At 40.5% G+C, this 16,744-nt stretch overlaps 1 protein-coding gene across 8 annotated transcripts in view; it reads left to right on the top strand.

Annotated features, from left to right (window-relative positions):
- The window catches only part of LOC144255831 (beta-chimaerin-like), a 110,660-nt gene that overhangs the window by 78,494 nt on the left and 15,422 nt on the right, over positions 1–16,744 (top strand). For all 8 annotated transcript variants that reach the window (XM_077800805.1, XM_077800810.1, XM_077800807.1 and 5 more), the window contains one exon: positions 12,177–12,261. In XM_077800805.1, the coding sequence (XP_077656931.1) occupies positions 12,177–12,261 (85 nt within the window). The remainder of the gene's footprint in view (positions 1–12,176; positions 12,262–16,744) is intronic.

Genomic DNA, 16,744 nt, shown 5'->3' with positions numbered 1-16,744 from the left:
ATGCATTATAATTATACACAATAGTGGGATTCATTAAGCCCTATTCATACAAGCACATAACATCATTTGCTCAGTCTCATTTCCTAGTACCTTCCCTTTTCCTCCTCCTCCCTGCCCCTGATCTGCTTGCTGTACTCTACCTATCCCCCTTCTATTATTATTATTATTATTATTATTATTATTATTATTATTATTTTGGTACTAGGAACTGAACCCAGGGGTGCTTAACCACTGAACCATATCCACATCCCCTTTTAAATTTAGAGACAGGGTCTTGAAGAGTTGCTTAGGTTTGCTAAGGCTGGCTTTGAACTTATCCTCCTGCCTCATCCTCCCAAGCCGCTGGGATGACAGGCATGTGCCACTGCACCTGGTCTATTATTTTGTTTAAATTAGTGTGTTATAATTATATAAGCATGGCATATTTGTATGGACTTAGCTCATTTTATATTATGTAGTTGACTGGAAGAGGCACTCACATGTAACTGGCATAATCTTTCTTCCTTTTTTTTTGTGATGATGGGGATCAAACCCAGGCCCTCACATATGCTTGACAAGTGCTCTACCACTGAACCACACCCCCAGCACTCCAGAATAGTCTCTCCAATAACACTTTGTGGCTGAATTCTAAAACTCAAACCCCAGAGCCCCCAGTATCTGGATGGCCATCCTTTCCTCCCATATTTAAAATGTGGCGAGGTTGTCATAGATGGCTTTAGCACTCCTGGCCACAATATGACCTTTGGCAAAGAACTTGGTTCCCTTGGCCTCAACTTCCTCATCTGTAAAATGGGAATGTTGTGAGGTTTAAGGAATGCCTCTAAAGCACTTATGATATCCTGGTCCTTGTAGTAAGTATTCATTTGTTGTTAACCTCTATCATTATTTTATTATTCTTCTATTTGTGTCTCTCAATTGTGCCTTTTGTTTAGTTTTCTCTGTCTCTGTATTTCTCACTCTTTACCCTCATACCCCTCTTTCTTCATCATCTCTTTCTTCCTCTCTTGCAAAAAGGTAGAAAATAAAATAAAGTCTGATGATTTCTTTGAATGTATTTTATCATATAACCAGTCCTGGTTTATGTTCCTCATTTATTTATAAAGTAGACAAATGATCTAGATTTTTTAGATTTAGATATCATGCATATTTTTCCCCAGTTCTTAAAAAGTCTTTTTATCTCTGAGGACTCTTAATTTTCTAACACTTTTATAATAAATGACCAGAATCTCACTGGCTTAAAAACCTCAAAAATTTATTTTCTCACAGTTTTGGAGAAACCAAGGCATGGGCAGGGCTGGTCCCTTCTGGAGTCTCTGAGACAATCTCCTGCCTCTTTCCTACCATTCATTATAAAACTATTATTTTCAGGAACCTTCAATAGGAGGGATCTCTAGCTTCATCCTAAAGGTTACATCATTGGAGCTATAAGTAAAAATTCAAAATTTCATTGAGAGTTTTCATGTTCACTAGAAAAGTTCTTTAGATGCAATTTAATTGCTATTAAATGTCAACTCCTTGGTCTAGGTGCCACTACTAATTTCTGTGACCTGGGGAAGTCTTCATTGATTTTTCTTATCCACGCTTTAACACTCTGACAGAGAGTGATAAAAGTTTAGTCATTCCTGATCTCTTATCTTTACTAAGCATTTCTTCATGAAAAGGATTATGGTAAGGGCATAAAGATCTTTAAAATAACTTGTGACTTTTCCCAGACTGTGGTAAATTATGTCAATTTACTGTAACTGATTCATATTCAGAGTATATATTTTATAATCAAAGCTATGATTAGCTATTGCTTCATGTTAATATTTGTGGTTAGACAGGACTGGCTACATAATTAGTGGGACCCAGTTCAAAATGAAATTGTGGGTCCCATGTTAAAATATTATTAGGAATTTCAAGACAGTGACTACAGAATATTTGACCAAGTCTGGGCCCTTCTCAGTGCAGGGTCCTATCCAGCTACTCAGAGTACACTCTTGAGACTCCAGTCCTGCAGTTACATGTGGGGAACAGGAGTCACAGAAATCAGTTTCCAGGAGAATTCAAAGAGTGGGATTCTCCATGTTGCAGGATCCTGTGGAGGGAACAGGGCAATTGCTTTTCCATCCTTAACCAAGCAGGCTCCTGGAGTAAGTGGGAAGTCAGAACAGCCCTGAATTAAAAAAAAAAAATAAAAAAAAAAACTTGAGTTACACAGAAGGAATAAAGAACATTCTGGGCAGTGCAAACAACATGAGTGAAAACTTGGAGTCATAAATGAGCCAGGAGTGAGCCAGGGAGGAGACCCAGAGGCAAAGTGGCCCCTGCACAGTTTGTTTATCAGTCCGGCAGAAGCTGAGGACTCCATAGGTGCCCTCAGAGACCTCAGAGCTGGTCCCTCCCCACCCAGCCTTTCCGCAGGATCTGTATCACTCTGCTTTACTCTCTCCTTCCACCCAGGGACATCCAGGACACTCCTCTCTCTTCCCCACGTAGAATAGGGACAGAGTGTGGAAAGTTCTCAAGGTCAAGAGGAACCTCCCTACACTCACCTCACCTGTGTTCCCTTCCCCCATTAGTCCCTCTCCCCTCACCACCAACTCCACTTTTCCTTACTTTTCTCCACAGCACTGGTCACTGGCTGATGTACACATTTACATGTTGTCCTGCCTTCCCCTGGTCAGATGGAAACTCCCCCAGAGAGAGGGATTTCTGTCTGGTTCCTGACTGCAGAAGCTCCTATGAAGATCAGGGCCCAGCCTCAGCAGACTGGCTCCACATAGGCAAAGCTCGTGACCCTATCTACACAAAAGTGCAGCTTTAGAGCCTTCTTCCTCACTCCCCACCCCAATGAGCCCCCATTTGTGGCTTGTGTGTTGCATGCACTTGTGTTCATTGCACTTGTAGGTAGCAGGCCCTTACCAGGGTCATCAGACTGGGCTGTAGGCAGACAGATGCCATTAGGAAGGGCTAGGCCAGCTGTTGCCCCCCCCCATTTGGCTAAGGACATTAGTGTACAGTGCTACCCAGTATTTTATAGTGAAGGCCATGTGCCCTAGTTTACTACTGTTGCCCCCGTGTCCTGTGTGGTGACTTTCAGAAGTGTCCTCATCAGGACATAAGTGAAATAGTTTCCTTACTCACCCTTTTCTGTCCCCCACTCTGCTGGCAGCATCCTTCTCCCCTGTGGCACACCCTATCTTGTGTGCTGTTATAGCATACTCCCCCTGATGCCCATCTTTCCATAATATTCCTGGAGGCCAGACTAGAAGTTCACAATGCTGAGAATGTGTCACAGTGTGCTGCTAGATCTAACTAGATCTAGCTAGATCCCACCAACTCCCAATAGCACCATCACAGGGACCCAAGTCTTTAACACATGAGCTTCTGGGGGATATTTAAGATCCAAACCCATGACAATGCATGTTTAGCTTAAAAAGAGCGTGTTCATGAAAATGACAGCTTAATTCATCTGTTTTAAATCTGTTGGGTTCAGCAGAATGCCTGTATCCAGGAACTGCATTGACAGGAGGGATTTCAAGCATGTGCAGAAAGGGTTTATGGAGAAGGGTCTCACATAGGCAGTGGTGTGCTCTGCCTGTCAGGGCCTGACTCAGAGCTTCTCTTTGACCTCCTTGGTTTGTCTGTACATACATGTTAGGACACTGTCATAACTATCCTTGTAAACTCCTTTACAAATCAGCAGAGCCTAGTGGAAGAGAAAAGGCTTTGTTGTAAGCCCTGCTGGGATGCCTGGCTTAGGCCACACACATCAGGGACGTGACTTGGCCAAGCTACTCACAGATGCCAAGCATCTACTAAAGAGTCTGACTCTTATCAAGTACTCAGCTCTTATTAATTTTGTATAGAGTTTGTTTTGATCCAAAGAACACATAATTCAAAGGGACTAGTCTAAATGAGTAAATGCATGTTTCTGGAATTTTCAGCCCGGAGAAATATGGGTTTATGTTTTGCTGGGGGTGTGGGTGTGGGTGGGGCAAGTATCAGTGGTCACTGTACACATCAGTCAGGTCTTTTGGCAGGTTCTCAGGAAAGGAAACTATTTCACCATTCATTCCTTTACTTAACAAATACAGACTTCAGGCTGATATGTACCATGTACAAGAAAGACAGTGATGATGAAAGAATAGGACTCTCACAGACAAGGATCATACCCACCCCACCCACCCCGGAAAATTTGCAATGTCTGGAGACATTTGTTTTATTCTCACACTGAGGGTGTATCAGTGGCAACCAGGAGAGGCTGGGGATACAGCTAAACATCCCATAATGCCCAGGACAGCCCCCACCACAAAGAGTTAGTCAGTCCCACATCAATAGCACTGAGGTTGAGAAGCCCTGCCACACCCAATGGGGAGCCACAGAAGGTTTCTGAACAAGGCCGTCTCAAAAGAATGTGGGTGCCAATATCCTCATGAACTTGAGAGGAAATTAGATAATGAGAATATCTCACTTTATGCATGAGGAGAGTCCCAGAAAGCTTTGCAGCAATTGTTGTTTGAGAAATTCGATCCCATTTTTTAATTTTGATGAAGCTTTCTTTGTTATAATTGATTTGACCCATTCATGCATCTTTACCAGCAGCTAGGACACCACCCGCTTTGTATTTTCTATGTCAATTACTGGAGCACTGCACCTTTAGACTAATTTGCTGAGAGTTTGTTAAGGAGCTCCAGAAGGGTTGTCCTGACCCAGGACCATGACTCTTCAGTCTTCCAGAGACCACAGCTGGGCTGATGAGCTTGTAGCTGGGAAACTCCTTACAGAGTTGGTCCAAAGTAGTTTTGTCAAACAAGATGAGGTTATTGAGCTCATCAAAAACTTGCCTTTGGACCACATCCTGAATCCTATTTTGAATGCACTGTAGTAGCTGCTGACAGACGAATCCAGGGATCTGTGGTGCTGGGGTTGAGAACCTCACCTCAGAACCCAGGCTCCCCTGCAGTATCTGTTCAGCGGGTCTCAAGAGGGGATTGCAGATTTCTCTGTGGCACTCTCTGTTGCTGTGTTCTTCCATCTGAAAAGGTTCACTTCAAGGTCAGTCTTTCAAGAGGGGAAAGTCCAGAGTTTAATTTAATTTCTCACATGAGTTAAATGTCACATGATTACACTACATGTAAATTATATATATATATATAAAATCTTTGGATGAAATCTAGAGACTTTCAAATCTCTAGATTTGACTGAGGATAAGCTACTAATGCTCCCTGCACTCACTTAACACTGGGCAAAAGCTGGACTAGACCCTCAGATCTACCTCGAGGCCCCTCATTTACACAGAAAGAAAACAGGAAAAACTTGCCTTTGGTCCAAAGAGCCTTTTTTGAAGCAAAGCAAAATAATCAAGTTCTTATTTTTTTCCCTCCAGGTACTGGGGATTGAACCCACAGGTGCTTTCCCATTGAGCTACACTCCCAACCCATTTTATTATTGTCTCAATAAACATACACACACACACACACACACACTCACACACACACACACACACACATATTTTGAGACAGGGTTTTGCTAAGGATCCTCAAACTTTGAATCCTTCCTGTCTCAGTCTCCCTAGGTATAATCATGCCCAACTTATGTTCCCTTTTTTAATTTAAATAATAAAAATGCATACTGCCCTGCTTAGTTCCCATTTTTAATAAAAATGATACTAATGACAGTACAGTTCTATTCTATACCAGTGAATATCAATCAAGGTTACTATGTCACCCCCAGGGGACATTTGGCAATGTCTGCAGATATTTGTGGTTTGTCCCCACTGAGGTTTGCTACTAGTATCTAGCGAGTAAGAGTCGGGGACTCTGCACAACATCCCACAATGCACAAGATAGCTGCCCACGCCCCAACAAAGAATTTTCAAGCCCCAAATGGTAACAATGTTGATAAACCCCAATATAGACTGATGATAAAAAGCAAATCTTCTCAACTTCAGGCACATGATAAATACCACTCTCTTACAACTAGATCCTGAGCCAAGCTAATTGTAAATTTGAGAGATGTTTACACCAGTCCACTAAAACATATTTGTTATAAAATCACTAGAGAATACTGTCTTCCAGATTGAGCAGATGTGAGACAAATAACATCCTGTTCATTTAGTAAGGGCCAATCCAGGGGCTACTTGCTACACATGCCTGGGATTTTTCTTGACAGTTCTGCTGGCTCAGTTTTTATTAAGTGCCAATTCCTGGGTCATTTATATAACATGCCTTATCTCCTGTAATGCCATCTTTTTGTTTGGTGTGGTTTTGAATTCCAGGCAAACCATGCCCAGTAAGTCTTGGACAGACATTCTTCCTGTCTGGGGTATTTTCTTCCTGTCTAGGGTATTTTAGTTACTGCCCTAAAGTTTGGAAAATGTTCTTTCTCCGAAAAGATATTCTTGAAAATCAATAAACTGCTGAGGAATGGAAAAAGCCGATTAGTGACTTTTAAGATAAGAGGTGTTTTACTAAGAGAGTCGCAAAATAAGTCAACCCCAAATAAAATGGACTCTGAGGGGGCCCTCAACATTCACATATGATCTATATTGTAGAGGTTGTCTAAAAGAAAAGTGAACAATATATCAGCCATGAAAATAAACAGTAGCCCATCCCAAAAAAGGAAATTAGGCAGTGAGCCTAAAATAATGTTTAGCTAACTTCACAATCCTTCTCTGTCCCCATTCCATTTTATTTCTTACTGTCCCCATTCCATTTTATTTCATTCTTTGATGTCTACCTGCATCTGTTTGGCTGGAGAAATGAGATCAAAGGCAGTAAGGATGTTTGCTGGGAAAGCATGTGGGTAAAGATGAGCAGGGTGAATAAGCATTGATTTTGATGTTCTCTATTTATTTTTAAAAATTTTGACAAAAAGGCCAATTATAGAAAATTTGTGATTAATATATCCGGCATTTCCCAAAGCAGTTAGTAGGTCAGCTTCTGTTTTATCAACGTACATTTTTGTTTGTGTGCAGTGAATATTGCAGCTACCCTCCTAATTTCTAAATTTCTAAATATTTCATTTCCATTTTTTCCTCCAAGGCATGAGGATATTTCCCATGAAGGTACCTTATCCACTGCAGATGTTTCAGAGAAGAGCATTGTATCATCCGTCTTTTGCACCACCTATAAAAAAGAGTGCCTTTCACCAAAAACAAAGCCCACTGTCATTGGGTCTTGATTATGCTATTTCATCATCTTAGAATGTTGTCCCCAAGTCATCTGCTCCCCAGTTAACTCTGTGGCTTCCCTGCCAGCTCATCGTTCCAAGTCTGGTAAACTATCCATCCCTCAAAACCCAGTTCAATACCACTTTCCCCAACTTTCTCAGAATAATTTATATTCTCTCCATTCTTCTACCACAGGATCTCCAACATGCTCTATTGTCACTGACATAATTGTTCAAGTTGCCTCTTTATTCTTGTAGATAATGAAATCCTTAAGTGCAGGGAGTTCTTGCTCCTCTGATTTGTTTCAACTTCACCTGGTTGAAAGAGACCTAGTAATAGGGCCCTAGTCAAAAAGCATCAGCATGTGAGTATCAACTAAATGAAGGACTAATGAGGCCATGGAAAGGTGCCTAGTGGATGAAATAGGAAATAATTCATCTATCTGACATCCTTCCTCCACTAACTTAAAAGCTCTTTCTGAGATATATCAAGTCTCCATTTATGAGTGACTTGGTCTCATGTACCACTGGTACTAAATGTATCATACCAAACATGCTGGAGTTGGGCAACCTATTATTATTTATTTGTTAATATACAGTAATATAGTGTCAATGCTTTTGTACATATTGAAGCTTGACTTGTAGTCAGCTTATGTAAATGTTCCATGTGTTTTTAAAGAGTGTGTATTCTTTGGTTGCATATGAAGTCTCTTTCCTATTCGATTTTGGATTTGTCAGTTTCTCCTTGTAATTCAATCTTTGTTTTATGTTTTTGGAAATCATGTTGCCACATCCATATGAATTAAGTTAATATATCTTTCTGATTTAAAACTCTCACTATGATTCATCCTTATCACTAATAGTGATATATATGATCTATTTTTGGTTTCTATTGGCTAGCATTTACTAGATATGTCTTTTTACTTCCTACATTTCTCTCATATTAATTTTGAGTGTGTTTCTTACAAAGATTTTTTAAAGGATCTAAAAATGTATCTTTGATAAGTTTGAGTCATTTATATTTATTGTGACTAGAAAACTATAAGGATTTAAAAAATACTTTCATTCTGCTTTTTTATTGCTTCTTTTTTCTTATTTCCTGCTTTTAATTGGCTTGGTCAAATCTAGTTTTTTTCCCTTATGTGTTTTTTTTTTAAATTATGCATTCTATTTCACTCTTTTTCAGGTATACTAATTTTTTTAAAATATGCATAAATTATTTAAAATATCCTTTGGTTTACTAGTAGTTCGTCTAACATCCCGGTTGTAAGGACCTTGGGAAGTTTTAACTTCCCTCATCCTCTTTAATCTTCACATCATTGTTTATAAGTCCCCTAAAATTAGTCATTGTTATTGTTTTATGCAGGATTAGACTAACCCGTAGTCACTTTTTTTTTCTTTTTTGCTCACCATTGCTCATTGAATCCTGCTCCTTCTTGGGTTGCATTTGCTCTTCATGGAGCATATCCTAGTATGTCTTTGTATGAGGATCCGTGGGTGGAAACTCTTGCCATTTGTCTGAAAATAGCTTTATTTTAACTTTCTCTTCGATAATAATAATCTGGATGTAAAGATTGGACTGCCAAACGAGTTTTAGTGATGTAAAGATTGGACTGCCAAACGAGTTTTAATCCCAGCCCCTTGGGAGGCAGAGGCAGGAGAATCTGGAATTTGAGGCCAATATTGACAACACGGCAAGATCCTGTCTCAAAATAAATAAATAAAAAGTTTGTTGGCCAATATTCTTCTCTGGGCACTTTGATGAAGTGTTTCCATCATCATTAACCTCTTCTTGCTGAAGAAAAGTCTGCATTCACCCTAATTGCTGTCCTTTCTCAGGTTTTCCTTGTTTTTTAGTATTCTGCAGTGTCACCACAATCTATGTCGATTATTTTTCTTTGTCTTATTTGAGACTCATTTAGCTTTTTTCAATCTTCTGGTTCTATGTGTTTTACTAACTCTGGAAAATCTTAACTATTTTCCCTTTGAATATTGTTTCCCTATCTACCCCAAATTCCAACCTCTCTCAACTTCTCAGGATCATCATTTCTTGGCTTATCTTTTTTCTGCATCTCCAGCATCTTCTACCTCTTATGGTAACTCCCTTGATAAATTAACATGCCCTAACGTCTTTCACCTAAAAATAAAATATAAAATAAATCTTCCCTTGATGGCAGAACTCTCCTGAGCAGTCTTTTCTCTTTGCTGGAAGTCATAGACGGACTTCTTGATGAATTTGCCTCGACTTTTTTCCAATTCCTTACTGCCCACTTACTCTTCAGTTCCCTTAAATCTGGCTTTTGTCTTCACCAGCCCAAAGACACTGTTGTTGCCAAGGTTGGTGATGACTTCATGTAACTGAATCAACATTGAGTGCTTATCTGATTGGACCTCTTTCCAGCATTTAACATGGTGGTCCATTCTGTTCCTAAAGCACTCTTCATTTCTTGGCTTCTAAAATACTTTACATTCTTGGTTTTCACTAAATGAGGAGCACTGAGGATAGGGAGTTAAACTTTTTTTCCTTTGTTTTCTGCTCCCTATTCCTAATATGCTTTATCCTTTAACATAATTTAAATACCATCTATATGTCAGGGATAGCCAAAAGTATATCTATATGTCAGGGATAGCCAAAAGTCATCAAAGCTGTGTGAAATCTTTCTTAACACTAACAATTGGGTATCATGGGAGTCTTTAACCTTAACCTATCTAAAGCTGATTCCTTACCTTCTCTCCAAAGATTGTCTTCCCCATCTCAGCAAGGGTGTTACCGTCCAACTAGTTCCTAGGCTAGAAACTAGGAGTCATTCCTGATTCCTCACTTCCTCAAAGACCATATGCATTCTATGATCACGCTGTGGAAATTACGTCAAAATATCCCGTCTCTACTGCCAGCCTCCTGATCTCTGCCTCTGCTTTTCTCAGCTAGACTACTACATAGCATCCAAATCTATTCCACCATTAATATACTCCATTTTCAAGACAGTGATCAAAATGATCTTTTTTTTCTAAATCATCTTTATACTGGCATCCTATAATAATTTCTTATTGTGCCTGGATTAAAACCAAATCCTTGCTCATGAATAAAGTCTTCAAGATCCTGTGTGACTTTCTATTCCTGCCTTCAACTTCATCTCAGTTCCTCTCCCTCTCATTCCTCATGTTCTAGCCATCCTGGCTGTCCACTGCACAATCACACCAAGCTGTTTTGTTCCTGAAAGGCCTCCATACATACCTTCTGCCTAGAATGTTCCCTGTTCCTCTCCCCACAAAACTAGCTCTTCTCTTCTTCCAGGTTACCTTCCAAGAGCGGCCTCCCTGCCCATCCCGGGTAATGCTGGGCCCTTCTTTGCCTCTCTGGCAGTAGCCACATCTTTTTTCTCCCCACAATCATTTATGTACAATTTTGTTAGTTATATTTCTATTATATTTAATTGATCTTGCAATCTCAGCAATTTATTAATAATCAACTTTGCCACCAGCTTTAACCAAGGCATTTTTACTGATGGGTGCTTTTAGTACCAGGTTCAATCTCTGTGGGTCTCTGGGTAAATCATGGCATTTGACCTATGTGAAATGCTCCAGGGATGAGTTCCCCACATTCCTACAAGGAGTACTCTGTCATACCTTTGTAGAACATGCCTCCATTTAAATGACATACAACTTTGAGAGATTTTTTTCACATTTTTCAGAAAGAAAACAGTATGGATCAATTTACATGTGTTTAGCTGAACTACCACCAATAGATAACTAGAATTTAATTTTATTGCATAGAAACCATGATCATAAGTTGCTTTTTAAAAATTTATTAACTATTTTCTTTGCTGCTTTTACTTCTCTGTGAGTTCCATTAGGAGGGAACCAGGTTTGTTTTCCTCGCCACATTATGTACACCCTAGTATGTATATCTAGTATGCATGCATGAATGAAGAAGTCATAGGGGTGCTGTTTTATCTTAAGCTGTGCTCTGATGAACATCTTCCCAAATTGTGACCATACTTGTAGTCCTGATTTTTTTTTCATTAACAGCTGTATATAGATCTCCCAGTCTGTTAAAAAATAATGTCTTCATTTCTTTTATTTGTTAATTAAGGTTTAAAATTTTCAAGAGCCTAAAAAAAAATCAGAACCATTTCATATAAATTTGTATACCTCCAATATACTGCAGTGGTTCTTGGCTTACCATGGCCACATTTGCTCTGCTCTGAAGTTCTTTAGTGCCAGAGAACAAGTATTTAATTTATTTTTGTTTGTTTTTTTGTTTTAACTCATGGCTTAATATATGATCCTGTTACAGGAGGACCTGTACCTGATTAGTCAGAGATAAGACCATCCTTACTTTGTGATATGTGGAATATTTAACAACTGGCTGAGCACCAAACAATGAGAACAGCACTTTGGCTCACCAGGAGGGACTTTCAGCTTACCCACCTGAAAGGCACAGCAAGCCCTGCTGAGTATAGACCTCTGGGGATGTAATTCCATGGGTCCTATTGGTAGCCTGTATTTTCAGTCAACTCCTTTACTTTTTTTAATGCCTTTTTTTGGAAGAGGCTCAAAGCCTTGGAAACTTTTAATTACCCCATAATCATGTCTTATTTATACCTGGTTGAATACTCTACTGATGGATGGAACAACTTTAGTCAAAAGGGCACAGTAATTGAGTTCTGCCTTCCAGAACTTGCTGAGCTAAATGCAGGTTATAGCCACTGGCTCAGGCTATCTTGGGCTCTACACACAGTGCCTTGTTCTGTGTGATGGCATGGCTCTGTAATCACACTCTTTCTCCACATTCCTTTTTGATTGGGGCATGGTGGATTAGTGGAGGGTTTCAAAAATCAAAGCCTATCTGTACTTTCTCCAGATCTATTTGCAACTATTCTTCACTAGAAAGAAAAGGGCAGTGGGGATGGCTCCTGTTGAGACCGCTGTTTCTTAATTTCACCCATGCATTTAACACAGGAGACTACCGCCTCCAGATACCTGAATTTGTTGACACTTTTCTTCTCTTTGGAACACAGATCCACACATTCCGAGGCCCGCACTGGTGTGAATACTGTGCAAATTTCATGTGGGGGATCATCACCCAAGGAGTCAGGTGCTCAGGTAGACATGGAACTTTCTTTCTCCATTTTCCATCAAGAAATGTGCAGCCATATTGAGTTAGCAGGTCTCCAGAGCTGGAGACTCTCCCTAGATGAACTAAAAAAGTCTTGCTTCCTGGAGGGTTCAAGGCCTCTCTGTACTCAATGGGGAGAATGTTCTAAAGGGTTTGCAAAAATTAAAAGGAATATCTCATGTTTATGCAAGAAAGGAAAAAAAAAAACCCTGACAAGTATACTTCCTTAAGACTTAGGTAGACCTCCCCAATAGACAGTAGTCCTTAAAAGAAAAAAAAATTCAATGAAATTTTTTTTTTTTTTTAGGATCAGGATATTTATTTATTTTTTTTTCAGTTTCTGATAATCCTTTTTTTTTATTGGTCGTTCATAACATTACATAGTTCTTAATACATCATATTACACGGTTTGATTCAAGTGGATTATGAACTCCCACTTTTACCCCGTATACAGATTGCTGTATCACATCAGTTACCCTTCCATTGATTGACATATTGCCTTTCTAGTGTCTGATGTATTCTGCTGTCTGTCCTATTCTCTACTATCCCCCCTCCCCTCCCCTCCCCTACCCTTTTCTCTCTCTACCCCTTCTACTGTAAATCATTTCTTCCATTTGTATTATCTTGTCTTACCCCTCCTTTCCTCTTATATGACATTTTGTATAACCCTGAGGATCGCCTTCCATTTCCATGCTGTTTCCCTTCTCCCTCCCTTTCCCTCCCACCTCTCATCCCTGTTTAATGTAAATCTTCTTCTCAAGCTCTTCGTCCCTACCCTGTCCTTGTTTACTCCCCTTATATCAAAGGAGTCATTTGGTATTTGTTTTTTAAAGATTGACTAGCTTCACTTAGCATAATCTGCTCTAATGCCATCCATTTCCCTCCAAATTCTATGATTTTGTCATTTTTTAATGCAGAATAATACTCCATAGTATATAAATGCTAAATTTTTTTTATCCATTCATCTATTGAAGGGCATCTAGGCTGGTTCCACAGTCTTGCTATCGTGAATTGAGCTGCTATGAATATCGATGTAGCAGTGTCCCTGTAGCATGCTCTTGTTAGGGCTTTAGGGAATAGACCGAGAAGGGGAATAGCTGGGTCAAATGGTGGTTCCATTCCCAGCTTTCCGAGAAATCTCCATACTGCTTTCCAAATTGGCTGCACCAATTTGCAGTCCCACCAGCAATGTACAAGAGTGCCCTTTTCCCCGCATCCTCTCCAGCACTTATTGTTGTTTGACTTCCTAATGGCTGCCAGTTTTACTGGAGTGAGATGGTATCTTAGGGTAGTTTTGATTTGCATTTCTCTGACTGCTAGCGATGGTGAGCATTTTTTCATGTACTTGTTGATTGATTGTATGTCCTCCTCTAAGAAGTGTCTGTTCAGGTCCTTGGCCCATTTATTGATTGGGTTATTTGTTATCTTATTGTCTAATTTTTTGAGTTCTTCGTATATTCTGGTTATTAGGGCTCTATCTGAAGTGTGTGGAGTAAAGATTTGTTCCCAGGATGTAGGCTCCCTGTTTATCTCTCTTATTGTTTCTTTTGCTGAGAAAAAACTTTTTAGTTTGAGTAAGTCCCATTTGTTGATGCTATTTGTTAACTCTAGCCTATAGGTGTCCTATTGAGGAATTTGGAGCCCGATCCCACAGCGTGTAGATCATAACCAACTTTTTCTTCTATCAGACACCATGTCTCTGATTTAATATCAAGCTCCTTGATCCATTTTGAGTTAACTTTTGTGCACGGCCAGAGATAGGGATTCAGATTCATTTTGGTGCAAATGGATTTCCAGTTTTCCCAGCACCATTTGTTGAAGATGCTATCCTTCCTCCATTGCATGCTTTTAGCCCCTTTATCAAATATAAGATAGTTGTAGTTTTGTGGATTGGTTACTGTGTCCTCTATTCTGTACCATTGGTCCACCCGCCTGTTTTGGTACCAGTACCATGCTGTTTTTGTTACTATTGCTCTGTAGTATAGTTTGAAGTCTGGTATCGCTATACCGCCTGATTCACACTTCCTGCTTAGTATTGTTTTTGCTATTCTGGGTCTTTTATTATTCCATATGAATTTCATGATTCTTTTATCTATTTCTACAAGATATGCTGTTGGGATTTTGATTGGCATTGCATTGAACTTATAGAGAACTTTTGGTAATATCGCCATTTTGATGATGTTAGTTCTGCCTATCCATGAGCAGGGTATATTTTTCCATCTTCTAAGGTCTTCTTCTATGTCTTTCTTTAGGGTTCTGTAATTTTCATTGTATAAATCTTTCACCTCTTTTGTTAGGTTGATTCCCAAGTATTTTATTTTTTGGGGGGATATTGTGAATGGAGTAGTTGTCCTCATTTCAGAGGATTTGTTGCTGATATACAGGAATGCCTTTGATTTATGCATGTTGATCTTATATCCTGCCACTTTGCTGAATTCATTTATTAGCTCTAATAGCTTCTTTGTAGACCCTTTTGGGTCTGCTAGGTATAGAATCATATCATCTGCAAATAGTGATAATTTAAGTTCTTCTTTTCCTATTTTTATGCCTTTAATTTCTTTTGTCTGCCTAATTGCTCTGGCCAGTGTTTCGAGGACTATGTTGAACAGAAGTGGTGAGAGAGGGCATCCCTGTCTTGTACCAGATCTTAGAGGGAATGCCTTCAATTTTTCTCCATTCAGAATGATGCTGGCCTGTGGCTTATCATAGATTGCTTTTACAATGTTGAGGTATGATCCAGTTATCCCTAATTTTTCAAGAGTTTTGAACATAAAGGGATGCTGTACTTTGTCGAATGCTTTTTCTGCATCTATTGAGATGATCATATGGTTCTTGTTTTTAAGTCTATTGATGTGGTGGATAACATTTATTGATTTCCGTATATTGAACCAACCTTGCATACCCAGGGATGAATCCTACTTGATCATGGTGTATAATTTTTTTGATATGTATTTGAATCTGATTCGCCAGAATTTTATTGAGGATTTTTGCATCAAGGTTCATTAGAGATATTGGTCTGTAGTTTTCTTTCTTTGAAGTGTCTTTGTCTGGTTTCCGAATCAGGGTGATGTTGGCCTCATAGAATGAATTTGGAAGTTCTCCCTCTTTTTCTAATTCCTGAAATAACTTGAAAAGTATTGGTATTAATTCTTCTTTAAAGGTTTTGTAAAACTCCGCTGTATACCCATCTGGTCCTGGGCATGTATATCTTGAACTCTTTATCTGACATTCCATCTGTTGCAGCTATTACCTCTTCTAATGTTGAGTTGACCTGCATTGCTTGTAGTCCTTTCTTTCCTTGTCTTTTCATACTGCTCGCGTTTCTTTCTGCTTGGTGCAACTGTTGTGTTTTTGAAATTTACCCCCTGGCCTCTCTTTCCAATGGGCCGCAGGTATCGTTGCTCCCCCGATCCGGCACCTTGCCGCTCCCCAGTGCGCGCCACAGACTCCAGCCGCAGGGCGATTGCCTATCAGGCCATGCGACCCTCCGTGTGGAGAAAAGGAGCTCCCGCAGTCGAACTTTGCACGATGGAAATCTGACCACTAGATTCTGGAGCACCTCGATTTCGCTGGAAATTCCCTACAAGATAGCCTTCAGGCGATTCACATCATCTTTCTCCCGCTCAGTGAGGCGGCGCACTGGGGTGATGCACTCCCTTTGCTGCCATCTTCCCTCCTCAGGATTTGACTTCTGCACCCGCAGCGGGGCCACCTGTGGAGCCGGGTAGCTGTGGCCGAGTGGTTAGGGACCGGGCGGGAGAGGCGGCTGTTCCCAGAGCGAGCGCAAGGCCTCCTGGGGGAGCCCGGATGGCGGAGGCCGACTGCGGGTTCGGGCGGGGCGGCCCAAGCCGCTCAGGGTGACCGCCGCTTGCAAAAGCGGTTGCTGGCTCCGGGACTTGACTTCTGCACCCACCGCGGTGCCACCTGTGGAGCCGAGTAGCTGTGGCCGCGTGGTTAGGAACCGGACAGGTGAGGTGGCTGCTCGCAAAGCGAGAGCTAGGCCTCCCGGGGGAGCCCCTTGCCAGAGTGGCTAATGGCTGAGGGACTAGACCTCTGTGCCCGAGTGGCCGTCCAAGATCCACTTCTCTGGGACAAACTGTCACTTCCAATAAACCTACCAGATCACGGCTGTTCTCCTCTAAAGGGAATTATGCTAGAAGTTCCTCTGTAGGTAGGCTGCAGCTGTTCAGGTGGGTCTTTCTTATCCCTTAAAGTGGAGACGTTGGAATCGCTGCTTCCTCGCCGGCCGCCATGTTGGATCCTCGGATCAGGCTCTATGAAATTTTATAAACAGAAAAGCAATACTTGTTTCCCATCCCATCTTACTATAAAAGGCAAGACATAAATAATATAAAAATACTACTAAGTATTTGCTACAGGCACAGGTTAAACATTTTCTATTTATCATGTCATTTAGCCTCACCAACAGACCCTAGGGAAGATGCAATTATCTACCATTAAATGAAAAAG

This window comes from Urocitellus parryii, chromosome 7 (genome assembly GCF_045843805.1).
Source record: "Urocitellus parryii isolate mUroPar1 chromosome 7, mUroPar1.hap1, whole genome shotgun sequence".
In the NCBI taxonomy this organism is placed as follows: domain Eukaryota; kingdom Metazoa; phylum Chordata; class Mammalia; order Rodentia; family Sciuridae; genus Urocitellus; species Urocitellus parryii.
The sequence above is the reverse complement of the archived record's forward strand: the minus strand, read 5'-3'. Positions and strand labels throughout refer to the sequence as shown.